At 40.0% G+C, this 18672-nt stretch overlaps 1 protein-coding gene across 3 annotated transcripts in view; it reads right to left on the bottom strand.

The window, feature by feature from the left end:
* Positions 1-7008: 7008 nt before the first annotated feature.
* GDAP2 (ganglioside induced differentiation associated protein 2) overlaps positions 7009-18672 on the bottom strand; it is a 34604-nt gene continuing 22940 nt past the window's right edge. Inside the window, exons 13-14 of one of the 3 annotated variants that reach the window (XM_080649398.1) lie at positions 13574-13717; positions 7009-11716 (exon numbers count right to left, since the gene is read on the bottom strand). In XM_080649398.1, coding sequence (XP_080505524.1) covers positions 11669-11716; positions 13574-13717 — 192 coding nt within the window. In that variant the 3' untranslated portion in view covers positions 7009-11668. The remainder of the gene's footprint in view (positions 11717-13573; positions 13718-18672) is intronic. The other 2 variants (XR_013959510.1, XM_080649399.1) reach the window with 2 other exon arrangements.

Below are 18672 nucleotides of genomic sequence, written 5' to 3'. Positions count from 1 at the left end.
TCCAGAGAATTAGCAATCTCTCAGCCCTTCTCCCTGGAAGTTCTTCCCTGCATTTGCAGAAGCCTGCCTGTAGCAAGGAGCAGTGAGCAAGGAGAGGAGTCTGCAGAGCAAGTGGCGTGCTTTTCCCCGGGACCCAACGCCCTTCTGTTCTTAGTGTCTTCTGTCCCACGCCCTCGGTCAAGTCAATGAGCAACACATGCAAGAGAAAAAGCAAGCCGCGTCCTCACTCGAGCCCACTCCCAGCTAAAGGAGCTGCCATTATAGATGCCTACGGTATGCCAGGCAGTCTGAAAGAGGGGATACGCTTAATCCCATTGTGCCTTTGAGAAAATGGAGGCTTGGAGGCTAAGCAACTTGCCAAGGTCACAACTTGTAAAGAGCAAGACAGATTCAACTCCAGTCTGACTGCAATTTACACTCTTCTCACCATACCGCAGGGCCTCTTAAAAGAAGTCCAATCGGTGACTCATTTCGTCTGGATGCTCTTCCTACTCCTTTCTCGTCCTCTGCCAAACTGAAGCAGTGTGGTGTAGTGCGGAGCCCACAGGTCCCGCGAGAGGAGCCTGGTCCCCTCCCAAGTCGGAACAAGCCATTCTGCGGTTTATTCACGTATAACATGAAGACAAGGGATTGCCATTCAGACGAGAAGAGATGACGTCTGTAATGCCCTCTGAGAGCTAGAAAGAGCTATACGTGGTGATAGCCTATACGCAGCACTTCTTCCTAGATCTGAAGTAAAAGCTTAACGTGTAGGAATCCTTTTCTGATGGACACAAACCCACTGAGTCACCCGCTTCATGAATGCCTTGAGCATGAGCAATGACTTTTCAGAGAAAGTCGGCGTTGGCTTCGTGTCCTCAGGTGGACTGTTCACGAGGCAGGAATTACATTTCCTATTCCCTTTCTATCCTCAGCTCTTGCCCAATGCAAAGGTCTTCATTTAACAAGAGCTCAGTAAGTCCAGGGTGAGGGACTGACTCAAAATGAGAATTTGCTGGGAAAGTCTCATAAATCCAGAAAGTGCAAATTAGGTCGGGAAGGAGCTATGTCCCTAAGTGGATTAGCGAGGAATACTGGCGCCCGGAGGACTGGCCGGGTCCTGAAACCCCAATGCTTAGACATTCTGAGAGGGCGGGCGTTGGTTCTTTCTGTGTTAGGGGTGGCAGGGTGCGGTGTGAAGATTACTGAGCTAGCAGTCAAAACTTCTGGGCTGCAGCTCTGCAAGGCATTTGACTTCCTTAAATCAGTTTTTAAATGCGATGGTGCTGAACTAGGTGGTTGTGAGATGATTATTTCCAGCTCAAACGTGTGATGACATCACAGACAAGAGGCTAATTTTAACATACAAACCACCTCCTACACATCAACTAAAAAAAGCCCATCACCCAACAGAGAGGGTGAAGGGTACAAGCAGACAGTTCACCGAAAAGAAAATAATAGGAAACTTTTAAACAGAAAGGGCAATGCGAGTTGAAACTACAAACACATGCAGTGTTTTCCACAGTCAGATTGAAAATAATCAGGGTTGCCTAACACGTGGAGCGCGAGGAAGCCAGCACTCTCAAACGGAGGGGGTCCTCTCGGGAGAACAATTTGGGGATCCCTATTAAAATGAAAATTCCACGTACCCTTTGCCGTGCAGGCTCACTCCTAGGTGCTTATCCTACAGATACTCACACATGAGAAACCACCTGTGTAAAAGCATTCATGCAGCATTTCTGTAGGGTTCATGGATTTAACACAACCTAACTGTCCATCTGTATATTATTATTTAACTAAGCTATGGTATACTGTATTCCCATACAAGGCAATGGTAGCAATATTTTATTTTTATTTTTTTAATATATTTTATTGATTTTTTACAGAGAGGAAGGGAGAAGGATAGAGAGTCAGAAACATTGATGAGAGAAACATCAATCAGCTGCCTCCTGCATACCTCCCACTGGGGATATGCCCGCAACCATAGTACATGCCCTTGACCGGAATCGAACCTGGGACCCTTCAGTCCGCAGGCCGACGCTCTATCCACTGAGCCAAACCGGGTAGGGCAGTAGCAATCTTTTGAAAGAATGAGTCATCTCTACATGTCCTAACATGCAGAGACCTTCAGAATACATTGTTTAATGATAAAGGAGAGGGGCAAGATGGTGTGTATAGTACCATTTGAGTTAATAAACAAAAACATAATGTGCAAATTCCTTTTTACTTATTATTATTATTTTATAATCCTCACCCAAGGATATTTTCCCATTGATCTTAGAGTGGAAGAGAGAGGGAAGACAGAGAGAAATATCAATGTGCGAGAAACACATTGATTGGTTGCCTCCTGGACGTGCCTACCAGGGTCCAGGCTGGGGAGGAGCCTGCAACCCAGGTATGTGCCCTTGACCGGGACCCGTTGGTCTGCAAGCTGACGCTCTATCCACTGAGCCAAACTGGCTAGGGCCATATTCCTTTTTGCTTAGAAATACTTTAAAACTTACAAATGCTGTAAAAATAAGAACAGTGATACACCCTTTACCCAGATTCAACCTATTGTTAGCATTTTACCCCACTTGCTTTATCATTTGAATGTATATATAGTTTTAATGTTTCCGGGAGTGTCATAAGAAACTTGTAACTGGCTGCCTCTTGGGGGGAGGGTGGGGACTGAGTGACAAGACGGGGGAGGAAGGCTTTCTTAGGACTCTATGCTCTCTTGCACCTTTTGAAGTTTGTGTTATATATCCAAAAAATAGTAACAATTAAAGTTATATGAGTATCTCTGCAAAAATTCTAAGGTCTGTATCTTTAGAGTCAAGATCAGCTTCCCAGGGAAGGGGGTCAGATGTCTGAAAGGGTCAAAGCGAAAGCCAAAGGCAGCCCAGAGTGACCAAATAGTGATGAGGGAGAGTTTCTCTTTATAGACACCCCCCAGCTGATAAACAAAGAAATGATAAATTTCACTCACCAGCATGTCAACTCTTACCATGTCAGCGGGTCAATGGCTGTTCCCCACCAAAAAGGACCCTGATGTCTACCTGGGAAGGATTCATACCCAAATAACTTGTCCTGAGTGCGATCAGCTTCTAGATCTACTTACCAATTAAAGAACACACCGGAGTCTGAGGAACCTGTTAGTGACATTTGCTGTCCCCAGGGAAGAGCCATAAAGGCAGAAAAATATTTAACCTCAAGAATACACAACATTAGGAATAAGAAAGGGGAATTAACTATTAATACAGTAAAGATTTTAAATGGTAAAATATAACAAATGATTTCACATAACTATAGTCATTTCAAAACCTCAGTGAAATAAATGATTTTCTTTGAAAATATAGGTAACCAAATGGACCCAAGAGTTAGAAGAAAACTGATTATTAGCCCTAAAAAGGGGGTCCAGGTTCAGGTGGGCGCCAGTCCTGAGCTTTCTGCCTGAGATCCAGGCCCTTCCCCTGCCTAGACATTGATCATCCTTGGGAGGCAGACGCTGGGTGACGAAGGTTCCCATCTCTAATGGAGGGAAGGGGGCTGAAAGAAAGAGAAAATCATCTTTCTGATTAATTTGGTCAAAGCACATCTGGAAATTATCAAAAGCGCATAAAAAGTAACCCAAAAGTATTTTTAAAAATACATATTTTTTATTGATTTCAGAGGGGAAAGGAGAGGGGGAGAGAGATAGAAACATCAATGATGAGAGAATCATTGATGGGCTGCCTCCTGCACGCCCCACACTGGGGATCGAGCCTGCAACCCGGGCATGTGCCCTGACTGGGAATCGAACAATGACCTCCTGGTTCATAGGTCGATGCTCAATCACTGAGCCATGCCGGCTGGGCCTGAAAGTATTATTATAGGAAATACTTTTTTTCTGACTGTAACTACACATGGAACTCGGAACCTCGTCTCTCCGTATCAAGGACATTCTTTTCCAAGTTGGCACAGGACAATGCCCACTGTCTCACACGGCACGCAGTTATTCGGGTGGTGCCCGGGACAAGTCCTGACAGAGGAAGGGCAAAGGTTAAACGACAGAACAAAATAGTTCTACGATCAAGTATCCATTCCCATTGAATTGCTAGCATACTCTTTGCATAAAGCTCAACATCAAACGCTTGGATGCCTACACACGGGTGCCACAAAGCTGCATGGGGAGCCCGAGAGCCTGAATGCCCATCGCTCCACCACGGACTCACGGGGTATCTTCAGGGAAGCAGCTGCCTCTCACGATTAATCCGGATATTGGAGGCCTGCAGATTTCAATGCCATGTTCAAATCCTGGCCTGTCACTGATGTGACGCTGGGCCTTAACTCTTTGTGCCTTAATTTCCTCATCTGTAGAGTGGGGAGAATAAAAGGTCAAGCCGCACACGATTGTTGGAAGAATCAAGTGTTCATGTGTTTAGAAGAATGCCTGGCATGCAGTCAGGGATTGTAAATACTGGCTGTGATTATTTACCTCACCACGTTCGTTCAGCCTCCCACGGGCTTATCACTGCTTACTGATTCTTTCCCTTTCTTTTTATTGAATTTATTGGGGTGACATTGGCTAATAAAATTATATCGTTTCCAGCCAGTGTGGCTCAGTGGTTGAACGTCGACCTATGAACCAGGTGGTCACAGTTCGATTCCCGGTCAGGGCACATGCCCAAGTTGCAGGCTCGATCCCCAGTGTGGGGCATGCAGGAGGCAGCCAATCAAGGATTCTCTCTCATCATTGATGTTTCTATCTCTCTCCCCCTCTCTCTCTGAAATCAATAAAAATATATATTTTTTTAAAAATTAGATAGTTTCTGGTGTACATTTCTATAACACATCATCTGTATATTGTTTTGTGTGTCCCCCACCCCAAGTCAAGTCTCCTTCCATCACTATGTATCCCGCCCCCCACCCCAATATACTCTCCTACTTCCCCCCACTCCTTCCCTCTGGCATTCACCATACTATTATCTGTGTCTACTGAGTTCTGGGGTGTTTTTCTTCTTCTTAATCCTTTCACCTTTTTCACCCAGCCCCACAACCCCGCTCCCCTCTGACAGCTGTCAGTCTCTTCTCATCTCTGAGTCTATTTCTATTTTGTTTGGTAACCTATTCTGTTCATTAGATTCTACATATGCGTGAAACCAGCTAGCCTTCCATTGGCCAATCAGGATGATCTATAACTTCGTTGCAGTTCTAGTTTGGTCACACCTCACTAGAACCATGACCAAATAAGGACTTCCTGTGTAGAGGGATGGCATGTAGTCTCTCTGGATGAGCCTCCAATTCAATGAAAGCTTTAGTCTCCTTAAAGGCTCAACTGCAACTGTCACACGACTGGTCCCAAGTGTTTATTTGGGAGGGAAGGAAGTGTTAAAGTTTTAAGACAAAAAAGTACAGTATTGCTGTCCATGGGTCACCTAGAAGGAAGGTCAGGACTAAGAATTCTCTGCTGGAATGTGTTTGTTTTCAATACTTCACAGCAAATTGAGGTCCTTCAAGGGAAATAATAATTTGGTACAAGAGGTGGCCAAATCTTCTGGCCTTCATTGCTGAACACGATGTCCTGGTCTACTCCGACTCATTCAATGACATATCTGTTGGAGGAAGCTTGACATTTTCATTGCTGCTTTTTTCTGTCTTCAGGTTGGTTGCCAGCTGTTGCTAACAATGCAACAGGATGTAATCCCCGAGCAAAACTCACAGGACTTTGTGAACCGCTTCTGTTGCATTGTGTTCTTTTCAGGAATTTGTCTTGGCTAAGCCCTTGCATTTATTATGTTAGATGTGGGCGGCAGAGGCCAATCCTAAAAGACGTAATTCTGGTAAATCCTTACAATAGCCACAGTCCAGGGTTGGCCATCTTGATTTATAAAGGACATGATGATGATACTTTATGAACTGGATGTGGTGCTTTGTAGTTTACAATTTGCCCTCAGCTACATTGTGGGCTAATAAAGTATAATTATAAGGAGAGCGTGAAGCCTAGAGATAAAGGCCAGACAGGAAACTGAGAAGCTGGGGCTCAAACCCAGGTCTTCTAACTTTAGAGCTTGTGTTCTTTCTGTAACTCTACCAAGTTACGCGCTTTCGACAAGGAAGACAAGAGGAAAAAGAAAATGAATTTTTAATCCTTAACACACAGTGCACTGCTAAGCCTTTCTTTTTTTTTTAATATATATATTTTATTAATTTATTTTTTTTTTACAGAGAGTAAGGGAGAGATAGAGAGTCAGAAACATCGATGAGAGAGAAACATCAATCAGCCACCTCCCGCACACCTCCCACTGGGGATGTGCCCGCAACCAAGGTACGTGCCCTTGACCGGAATCGAACCTGGGACCCTTCAGTCTGCAGGCCGACGCTCTATCCACTGAGCCAAACCGGTCAGGGCTAAGCCTTTCTTTCTAAACTAGGCCAGGCACTCCCTCACTTGCCAAAGAATGGATTTTTGATTAAAAAAAAAATATATATATATATATTCATCCTTTATATCTTTATCAATATCTCACTCAACACCAAAAGTCATTTAGAGAATTAGGTATTTAAACCAGGGCAAGACATTGATTTTCCTGCCTTCTCTTCTTCCTACTCCCCACCCCCAGTTGTAATGCATGGCTTTGCAGCTGCATGCCTATTTATTTTTCCCATCACCCAATGGGAGAAAAGAGCAAAATAATAATAATAATAATAATAATAATAATAATAAACCAAGCCCACATGTATGTTTGTTCATTTTTCAGAACTTCAGAATTTATTTAGAAAACTAGGAAAAGATAGAAGACTTACTAAAATCTATTTTAAAAAACAGTTAAAGCAAGTTTTCCAAATATGTTTCACAAATTTAAGATGCTTGCGTACTATTTCTCAGAACTACCAGGAACATAATACTGGTTGGAGGGAAATTCTTTTCCTGCAAAAACTGTCTCACGAGTCAGGGCGAATCCCATGCTCTCATTAGCTGCAGATCATAAATGTGCAAGGGTGATAGACACGTTGGCCTCATGGCCCCACTCTCCCTTTACTAGACCACACCTAGCATGACAACTTGTAAATAAAGTTTATATTTATTTTGTGTTAATTTGGTAACTAGCACATTCACACAATTGTTAAAAAGAACCTTAGCCATTTCCCCTCCACAGAAACATTAATTTTATAACGAATATTGAGAAAATATTATTTAAGATTAAAAACTTATAAGCAACTGATATTGATGGTCTTTATTAAATTATTTTTCATAAGAGCATGAGCTTTGGAGTCAGACTTGAATTTGAATCCCGATTTTACTACTCAATATATAAAATGATATAAAGACCTTAGCAAAATGTTAGTTATTTTTTCTAATAAAAGCGATGGTAGCTACCACTTATAAACACTATGCATAAAAAAAATAAAAACTATGCATGCTTCATGAACATTATTGCATTCATCTCTTAATTATTCAAGGAGAATTATTATCCCTATTTAATATGAAAACTGAGGCTCAGAAAAGGTTGAGAAGCATGCCCAAGTTCTGAACCCAGATATGTGAGAAACCACAGCACCGATGCTACTAACCACCATTAAAAATTCTGTGGGGATATTCTGGGTACCTACCTGAAAATTTGAAAACATTTATTCGTAAAGATACATGTACCCCTATGTTTATTGCAGCATTATTCACAGTGGCCAAGACATGGAAACAACTGACATGTCCTTTGACAGACGATTGGGTAAAGAAGATGTGGTACATATATACAATGGAATACTACTCTCCATAGAAAAGATGAAATACTGCCATTTGGGACAGCATGGATAGATCTTGAGAATATCATACTAAGCGATATAAGTCAGACAAAAAATGTTAAGAACCACTTGATTTCATTGATAGTTGGGATATAAAACCACATGATTTCACTCATATGAGGAAAGCAACAAATGAACAAATGAGAAAAACAAAAACTCACAGACAGTATGGTGGTCACCAGAAAGAGTAAAGGGTCAAGGGGGTCAAATATGTGGTGATGGAAGGAGAATTGACCTTGGGTGATAAGCATACAATGCAATATACATAAATGTATTACATATCGTACACTTGAAACCTATATAATTTTATTAGCCAATATCATTCCAATATTTAATTAAAAAGTTCTTGTGGGGAGATAGGAGAGACAAAAGGAGGGAAGTGTATGTGTGTGTGTGTGTGTATGGTTAGGCCGACTAGGCAATCCTTATAATTTCTGAGTTTTTTATTTTTTTATATGACCTAGATTACAGATAGAACCCTCCTTTATTCTTCATGGGCTCAGGCAATCGCAAACCAAGAATCAATTATCTACCATGAGGTATATACCAAATTGTCAGTACAGCTACAAACTCTCCTGCATGTTAATTATAATGACCATAACTTCAGGGAACCACAATCAGAAACTGCGTGGCTAATCCCAATTTTAGAGGTTTATATGCTGTAGTATTGTTGGTCCTTAATACAATCAATCCACCGCACCTAGAACCATACAATTCTTCTTTCTAATACTTCAAATTCTAATAATTTCTGATCATATGGTAGGCAATGTAAATTCTATAATACATACATACATACACACTGTACGAGGGGAAACACAAACAATGGTTTTTAGCTTATACTGAAGCTACACTTTATCGCTTTCCTATTAACTGTTGCAAAGAAAAGTTTAAACCATTACCTACAGTTTGAATTCATTAAACAATATCTGAACAAATAGAAAACAAATAGAAATAGGCTAACCATTTTTTTCTACTAAAGTGATTATACTCATCCATCTCTACAAATAGGAGATATTTTAATCCTTCTAGATTTCAGATATTTGATAAAAAAATCTACATCCATTTTTTCTTATCAAAAATATTCTGAAAATTCTCTGTTGACCACTCTCAAACTACTGGAGATGGATTCCTTAAAAAAATAAAAAATAAATAAATAGAGCACCAGCCAATGAACTACGATATATATTAAAGCAAAATCTTTAAAATATGAACCACTTTGGCCTCTAAACACTAAGAGTCTAATAAAAACCAAGCTTTTTTCAAGAGGTTATTTTTGCTGTCAAGAAACTTAGATATAGATGAGTTCAGAAGAATCCAAATATATGCTGAAGCAAGAAAGATACCTGTTTTAAAAATCATATTATGCTTTGCATGAATTAATTAATGGATTAACTTAATGTCTTGTAAGTTGTTTCTTCAATTCAACTAAGCATTTGGCATGACCAAAGTTTAATTGGATTAAGGACTGGGTGGTGCTTTGAATTAACATCAGATGCTAGTGGTCATCCCCACCCAGTCACCCTTTCATCCTCAAGTCCGTCCTTGAACATGGCGTGTGTTGTCCAGGCATCCACCGCTCCACAGAGGCAGATAGACACTGAGCATTACTTAATCGTTTCAATATCCAGGTCACTGTGTTCCACTCCTGGGATCTCGGTACACCGAGAAACAACTTCATTACATAACACTTCAGGCAGCATAACAGCACGAACTTGGTCCCACACCAAATTTAGTTTCATTGAGAAGAGCAGTCCTTAGCTTTAGTCTCCATTTAATTATGAAATGCGGTTGACATGTATGTAGTCCTGTACAACCTTTCTACCCTAGGACGTCCATTGAACTAGAATCTCAGTGTATGGAGACTTCTGCTTGTGTCACTGAACTACTGTGGTGTTACACACCACAAAGGGACACCCTTTCAAAATGATTGCCTATAAGAAACTGTACATGTAAATGTATTTCCATTCAAATGGCAAAGTAGCTTGCAGCCTCTGTTATCTATAGAGGAAATGATTCGGGCCAGGTGCCAATGTGAAGGAGCCAAGTCCAGCTTTAACCAAGAAAAGCTGGCATATTTTTATAACTGCCTCCAGGGAAAAGATGCCTCAAACATGACCTAACAATTGCCTGGAACAGATGAAGTTAATTTTTCAGATTCTCAAGGCTCAAGGCTCACGGGGTTAAGGGATTACTATTCGAGAGGAAGCTTAACACCAGACATCTGACTGGCTCGCTGGACCCGATGACCTAAGTCATCAGGAAGTCCTTAACAAACAAGCAATACATAGGAACAAGCGGTTTTGATTTCCCACAGAAAGCAAATGTATCCACTACACGCAGAAGGTAGGCGCGCGTATCTTAGAAATGTAAAGCCCCGTCTCATGTATATGGGAAAATAGGGGGTGCAGTTAACACAACCCAAGGGGACTTCTCTCTCACAAACAACGAGAAGTTGTTTCTTTTACTTCCACTGAAGAATTAATTTGGGCAAAGGGAACAGACCCCTGGGAGCACCGATCTTGAGCACTTTAGACCAGAAGATGTCTACACTTGCTTCTCCAAAATGCCAATGGACATGCCAGGGTGAAGGAGATGGAGGGGACGAAGACACCCAGATGGAAATGATAGTGGTGTGACCTTAATTGAAGAAGAAATGCTTAAAATGGCTAGCAGATGTCTGTCATTAAAGTGCAGTGCTGGGGGAGGAGGCCAGAAGAAATCTGAACAAAGGGGAAGGAGGTCCTCAGGGTTGGGCTTTTGCTCTAACAGCTCTTGTCCCAAAAGAAAAGAAAGTCACTCTAAAGATGCCAAGGACAGAGGCATGGCTGGTAGCACTCCCCAAAGCATATTTATTATCCCTAAAAAAGCTAACTGAAGACACCCTACCCCAAGGACTCCCCTAGCGTTCTTCATCAAAGACATCAAAAAGCCCTTTCTAACTGCTGCCTCATGATACCTCTGTGAGGTAGGGGGCATAATTCTGCTTTTACCCACAAGCAAGCTAAGGCACAGGGAGAGCCTGAGTGACAAACGTGGTTTAGAATTCTGGTCCATGCACACACTCCCTCCACACTGACGTGGGAACTAGGAAGGGTCCTCACAGGGGGCAGTTCTAAGAGCCATACATGACTCTGGGAAGTCCATACATGACTCTGATGGAGTCCAGGAGATGCCCTCCACGTCAGGGTGCCAATATGCTCGGTCCTCTTGAACAAGGAGACCGAATCACCCAGGATTATAGGAAAAAGGCTGAAGATCCCTACCACCTTCCTGTTTCCCCCGCTGCTGAGACCCGAACAATCTTAACAAACCATATGCTCCAAGGAACTTTAGTTCTTAAATCTTCATCTTAACTGGTGCAGTAAAATTCTAAGACCTATATTTAGCTAATGATGTTGACGTTTCTCATCAGATCATTTCCAAATCCTTGGTCCCAGACAATTCGCTTTTATCATAACCACCTAATCTGTATAAAACGTGATGCCAGGATCTGAAGCAAATAATGCATCCGGTCAGCATACATTGGTTCTATATATTTTGAGACAGGCTCAAGTACACAAAGGAAGCATGCAATGTTAAAGAGAGGATATGAGTGACATGGGTGGCTTGTCTAATGGAGAATCCAGGGTCCTTTCAGGAAACTGAAGATACTCAAAAGTTGCTCCCCAATTTCTATGAACAACCCTCTACAAATGAACATTTTCATTTGATACAAATATACAAAGTTAAAATAAGTGTGCAATTCAGAATGGCGTACCATTTTCAGACTGCTTATGTGCCAGAAAATATACAGTCAATAAAAAAATACCAGAGAGGTGGGCACAAAAGGCTCTCTGGATCTGTACGCAAAAATGAGTATCACTTCAGCAGGGAGTGATCCGTGGAGAGGGTGGTGTCCTTGAAACCAGGGCTGGGAGATGGCAGGTCACAAGTCTGGTGATGGGGGATACGATGTATAGTAAGGCCCATTTTCCTGTGGAAAGAAAAAAAGACAAGAACCCTACGTCATAAGATCACTTTAACTGGGAACATAAAAGAAAGGGATTTAGAGTCAACGACTTAATACATATAAAATGTCTAGCGCAAGCCATCAGAGCAGTTCCCTGGTAATGAGAGTTGGGGCACAATAGGTAGAGGTGATCAGGATGATATGATTGTTTTAATAACATTACCACTTACTGAATATTCTATATGCTAGAAACCTTATCAGCATTTTTCTTTCCTTACCCCTTTACATCCTCATAGAATGCTATGAAGTAGGTGACACCCTCGTTTTACAGAAAAGGAACCTGAGGCTCACACAGGCCACCTAGCTGGTCACCAGCAGAGCCACGTTTGAATCCATGGCTAATGGAATATAGCGCACAGATTCTTTGTTGTTAGACTGCGTTATCTTACTGAGTGCTGAATCTTAACATAGAGTCACAAAACAAAAGGGACGATTGCTGAAGCATTTAATAACCATAACTTTCTTGGCAGAAATGAGTCTTCTCCATTACATGCCCGAGTGTCCAGGCTTGTACCAATGACAGGTCTCAGGGCGCTTACTTCAAGATCAAAATAGAGAATTAAATGCCAGAGCTTTAATGTCAAATGTAGGAAGCACTGCATCCATGTCAGGGAAATTTCTTGACCTCATTCTGGCTAACTTTATCTTAATAAAAATCAAAGCAGTTAACTTTATAGGAGATGGATTCTAGATTCCATTTATAAGATTGAAGATTCATTTCCCATTTCTCATTTTTAAGGAAAGCATTTCTTTGACAAACAATGTATTTCTCAGGAAACCTTAAACAGAAAATGTATAGCATTAATGTAAGATAGCAGTTGGAAATGGAAAGTGAGGGGCAGGATGAAAATGGCACTGCTCTATGGTATGTTTACATGACAGCTGGTGAGGAGCACTAAGTCTACCCAGTCTTTTTGTTAAATATAAGTATATATACACATACATATTTTTTTAAATTGATTTCAGAGAGGAAGGGAGAGGAAGAGAGAGATAGAAACATCAATGATGAGAGAGAATCATTGATCGGCTGCCTCCTGCACGCCCCACACTGGGGATCGAGCCCGAAACCCCAGCATGTGTCCTGACCGGGAATCAAAATATGACTCTTAGTTCCTAATTTGATGCTCAACCACTGAGCCATGTTGGCCACGCCAACCGTAAGATTTTATTAGCCATCAGAACACATGAAATACTCTTAAAATAAAGAAGAACAGAAATCATAGCTGAAGTTAAAGACGTTAGAGAGAAAATGTGTTGCAGGATATTTATCTTACTGTATTCATGTTGTTCGATAATTAAGGAAGAATAATTCACTTCAAACTTAATATAGCTTTCCAATATCTTCCCTGGTTCATGCATAAAGATATGTAACCAGCAACAATTAAATAAGGAAACTGAGGATCTTTTGGCCAAGCAAAATGAAACTTTTAATAAAGACTAAGACAGGCTACCTGATTTACAATTAATACTGAAAATGGACAACAATCGATTCTTCTGGTTCTATTTATGGAGATGAATAGCCCTTTAATCTTAAGGTAAGTAGGCAGAGGTATGTCTGAAAGATGGTAGACAAATTCACAACACAACCCAGGACTGGCTTCAAAATTATTGCAGAGAAATCTGCCACTGAAAAGTTTATAGGGGGAAAAGCCTTCTTTTAGGATAAAGTGTTTTCCTAAGAATGTTAGCTGATACAATCAAGTTTATAAAAACACACTAATTGCATTATATCACCTTACAATGGAAGGATGCCCCTATAAGCCCTGCTCTGCAGAGCAGTTAGGAGCCTGCAGCAGGGCAGGGAGAACTCCTGGTACTCACCCTGGCGTCATATTCAAGGACAAAAGGAGGAAAGTCGATCTGTTCTGGCGAGATGGCAGAAAACAGCTGGTGGAGGCTGTCCACATGGTGGACTTTGTCCTTCAGTCCTGAGACAGAAAAGGTGGTAAAAAACCATGTTGATACCTGATTAATAGAAGAGAAAATCATTTAAGCCAGTGGCGAGAGCTTAGAAATACATGAGTTTGAGAATTTATAATAGATAAAAACTGCATTTCAAAATTGAAACTGAGCTCAGAAGCATCTTGTAATAAGCAGTGCTTTTCAAAACGCAGGGTGCTGTCTATCAGTGACGGTGTGATTCGTTTAGATGATCGTGACCAGCATTTAAAGAAAGAGACGCACTAGCTCTAACCAGTTTGGCTCAGTGGATAGAGCGTCGGCCTGCGGACTGAAAGGTCCCAGGTTCGATTCCGGTCAAGGGCATGTACCTTGGTTGCGGGCACATCCCCAGTGGGAGGTGTGCAGGAGGCAGCTGATTGATGTTTCTCTCTCATCGATGTTTCTAACTCTCTATCCTTCTCCCTTCCTCTCTGTAAAAAAGCAATAAAATATATATTTAAAAAAATAAAATAAATAAAAACATAAAGAAAGAGACGCATTAGTGTGCTGACGACTAGGCCCTGCAGTAAGGAGCTGTGTCCCGCGAGGCTTGGTTTCCATTGCGTCACTATGCTCCTATGCGAGCAGTATATGGTGACACAAGTCTGTCTACAACTATAAAAGTAAACTGTTCTTCAGTCTGAAACTCAGTTTCCTAATCCAAACATCGAGCAGGTTAGCTCTCAATAATTTTAAATGATTCTTAAATACACACGTCTATGAAAGGACTCTTGAATGTGCTGCATCACAGAGACATGGGGTAGGTGGGAAATTCAAAGAGAAGATTGGGTCGGGGAAGAATCGTACAATCTTTGAAAGAAGATTTTCTCCCCTTTCCTCCTTCACATCCTTCAGGTATTAGCAAGAGAAAATTACTCAAAGTAGACAGAAGCGGAAACCCAGTTAAAAGTTTTCTGTTCAGGGAGACTCAAGAACACTCTTTGCTTTTTCCATTTTAGTTTTATAAAGCTTGGTTTATTTATAAGTTATAAATACACATTTATTGGGTAAATTGAATTCCTTAGTATCTACTATTTTAAGAAACTGAAAATTAAAAATTTGAAAAGGACTGCTGGGATCGTTTGTGAATGCTAGAGATTATTTGATCCAGTTCTTTACAGACATAAAACCAAGAACACAGGATCACAAACAAGATGGTTCACACAAGAAAAAGATGGTTCACACAAGTAATGGTGTACACAGTAATCCACTGGAGCCAGAATCAAGGATGGGATTAAATTCCATTAGCTTGCATTCTATTAGCAAGTTTCAAAGGAGAAAAAGAGTAGTGATTTATATGTGCAGTCAATTATCACTCTGGGTGGAGTGGCCTGGAAAAAAATCTGAGGAGTATGGAAATCAGAACAGCGTGATTCGATTGCTTTATTACCCCCTTGATTTCATCTCATTATATTATAATGAGAAACACTCCAATTATAGTTTTTGACTTAGCATAAAACAAGAGTGGATTTCATTATACATGGGTTTTATTCTCTCACTCCCTCATTTCCCCAAAATATTACTGAGAGGCAACAGGATGACTGTCACTTTACAGACCTGGTCCTCAGCCTCTGCCCACCCTGCGCTCACCCTGACTCCTAGCTGAAGCCATTCCAATGGCGTGACAGCCAAGGCTAGTGGCTCTAACACTGAAATTTCTAGTAACGTCTCTCCATTGATGTCACACGAAGGACTGACATTTATTGACTCTCTAGTATTGGGGTGGAAGGATTAAGGTAAAATCTTAGCAAACAGCCCTGGCCAGTCTGCGTCAGTGGTTGGAGCATTGGCCTATGGACCGAAGGGTCTCGGATTCGATTTCTGGTCAGAGCACATGTCTCGGTTGCAGGCTCGGACTCCAGTCCTGGTCGGGGCGCGTGCGGGAGGCAACCAATATATGTGTCTCTCTCACATAGATGTTTCTCTCTCTTTCTCTCCCCCTCCCCCCTCCCCTCCACTATCTCTAAAAAAAAAAAAATCAATGGCAAAAATATCCTTGGGTGAAGATTAAAAAAAAATCTTAGCAAACAGTGGCTACATATTTTCATAAATATGAAATACAGCATTCATATCTTAACTTGTTCAATAGTTGTTTAGTTTCTTTCGCTTCAAATTTACATTCGATGAAATGCACAGATTTAAGCATACTTTCACTCTTTAGACAAAGGCACACCATCACCCTAGACAGTGCGCCTCCCCAGAGGCAAACACTTAATTTTTTCTACCACGGATTAGCTTTGCCGGCTCTAGAATCCCACGTAAATGGAATCACTCAGTATGACTCTTTCGTGCGAGGCTCCTTCCACTCAGTGTGATGTTTAAGATTCTTTCATGCTGCTGTGTGTATCAGGGGTATGTTTTCTTTTTCTGCCAAGAAATAGTCCATTACAAGAATATACCAGACTTAATGATTTCTAATCCTATTGGACACCTGGGCTGTTGGAAACAAGAGCTGCTGTAAATATTCTTGTAGAAGTCTTTTTTTATGTGTGTATGTTTTCATTTCACTTGAATAAATACCCAGCAGTGAAATTGCTGGATCACATACTAGGTATATATTTAGTTTATGAAAAAAATGTAAACCGTTTTGAAAACGGTTGCACAATTTCGCTTTCCCACATAAAATGTAAAAAAAATTCCACTTGCTCTACATCATTGGCCATTTGATATTAGTCTTTTAAAATTTAGCCAATCTAGTGGTATCTCAATACAGTATTTTTTAAAACAAGATAAAATAGACATACGATAAACTGCACAAATTGAAAGTATACAATTTGTTAAGTTTTTACATGTATATATGCATGAAACCATCATCATAATCAAGAAATTGAACACACGTATCACTCCCAAAGGTTCTCAGGGTCCTTTGTAACCCCTCCCACCCACCCCTACTCCCTGTCCACAGGTCATCACTGCTCTGCTTTTTCTAATTATACACTAGTTTGTATTCCCTAAAATGTTATATGAAGGGAATCATACATTACATAAAATTTTTTGTCTGGCTTTTTTTTACTCAGCATAATTGAGATTCATTCATGTTGCTGAATATATCAATAATTCATTCTTTTTTATGGCTGAGCAGTGTTCTATTATATGGTTATACCACACTGTTATTATCAATTCTCCCAGTGAACGGCATATGGGATGTTTCTAGTTATTGGCTATCACAAATAAAGCTGCTATGAACAATTGTATGGATATGTTTTCACTTGTCTTGGGTAAATGCCTAGGAGTGGAAAGGTTGAATCACAGAGTAGGTGTATGGTTAACTCTTTAAACTGCCAAAGTGTTCCAAAGTCTCTCTAATGTTTTATATTCTGATCAGCACTGTATGAGTTTCAGCTCTTCCACACTCTCACCAACATTTGGTATGGTTAGTCTTTCAAAGTTTAGCCATCCTAATAGAAATATAATAATACCTCATTTTAGTTTAATTTGCACTTTCCTAATGACTAATTCTCTTGAACATCTTTTCATGTGCTTATTTGCCATAGGGATATGTGTTTTTTTATTGAAGTATCTGTACAAATCTTTTGCCCACTTCTAAACTGAGTTGTTTGCTCATTATTGACACGTGAGAGTTCTTTGCATATTCTAAAGATAAGTCCTTTATCAGATAAATGCTTAAGATTTTGCTCTCAGGCTGTGGCTTATCTTTTCATTCTCATAACTATCTTTAAAAGGGCAAAGTTTTTAAATTTGATGAAGTCCAATTCTTTGGATTATGCTTTTGGTATTGCATCTAAGAAATCTTTGCTGTGCTCAAGGCCACAAAGCTTTCTCTCCTATATTTTCTTCTATAAGTTTAACAGTTTAAGTTTTACATTTAGGTCTTTAATTCATTTTCACTTAGTTGTTGTATATGATGCAACACATAAAGCAAAGGTCATTATTTTGCATATCGATACCCAATTGTTCCACTATCATTTGTTAAACAGACAGACTATCTTTTTCCACTGATCTAACTTGGTACTTCTGTCAAAAATCAAGTAACCACATATATGTGAGTCTATTTCTGGATTCTCTATTCTACTCCACTGATATATTTGTCTCTCTTTATGCCAGTAACTCAATGTCCTGAGTACTGTAGCCATAGAATAAGCTTTGAAAGCAGGTAGTGTTGGTTTTCTAGCTTTGTTCTTCTTTTCCAATGTTGTTTTGACTATTTTAGATGCTTTGCATTTTGATTGGTCAATTTCTACAAAAAATCTTGCTAAAATTTTGGTTGAGATTGAATTGAATCTATAGATTTAGCAAGAGTTGACAATTTACCGGTATTAAATCTTTTAATCGTTCATTTAGATGTCCTTTCACATCTCTCAATGTTTTCAGTATACTTAACTTCTAAGTGTACAAGTCTTTCACATCTTCTGTCATATTTATCCCTAAGTACTTCGTGATCATGATATTACCTTTTAAATTTCAATTTAATTGTTCATTGCTAATCTATATATAATTAATTTTTGAATAGTGATAGTAAACCCTGAAACCTTAATAAAACTTACTCATTAGTTCTAGTAGCTTTTCTGGGGTCCCATAGGGTTTTCTAAATAGATGATCATGTCCTCTATGAATAACGAGACAGTTTTATTTATTCCTTTCTAAATCTAGATGGATTTTGTTTTCCTTGCCATATTACACTGAATACAATATTGAATGGAAGTGGGGAGAGCAGACATTATTGGCAAAGACATAATGAAGATCAAGCTAATCCTTCTGTTTGTCTATATTAAAGAAAAACTTTTAGTAGCTACTAGATGAACAAAAAATAAATGGCTGATGAGACTTCAGGAAACAGACAAGCATGTAATCAGAACTTAACTGAATGAAGAGAAGGAAAAGTCCTTCATGTAACTGACTTCACAAGCAGTGCTCCCAGGAGCAATTAATTAGAACTTATTGTGCTGTTCTAACTCAGAGGAACCAAAAGGAAATGTGCAATTTTGAAATAATTACTTAAAATCTTCATGCAAATTTTA

The sequence above is a fragment of the Plecotus auritus genome (assembly GCF_963455305.1).
Source record: "Plecotus auritus genome assembly, chromosome: 12".
Taxonomy (NCBI): Eukaryota; Metazoa; Chordata; class Mammalia; order Chiroptera; family Vespertilionidae; genus Plecotus; species Plecotus auritus.
This window is presented reverse-complemented; position numbering and strand designations above follow the sequence as displayed.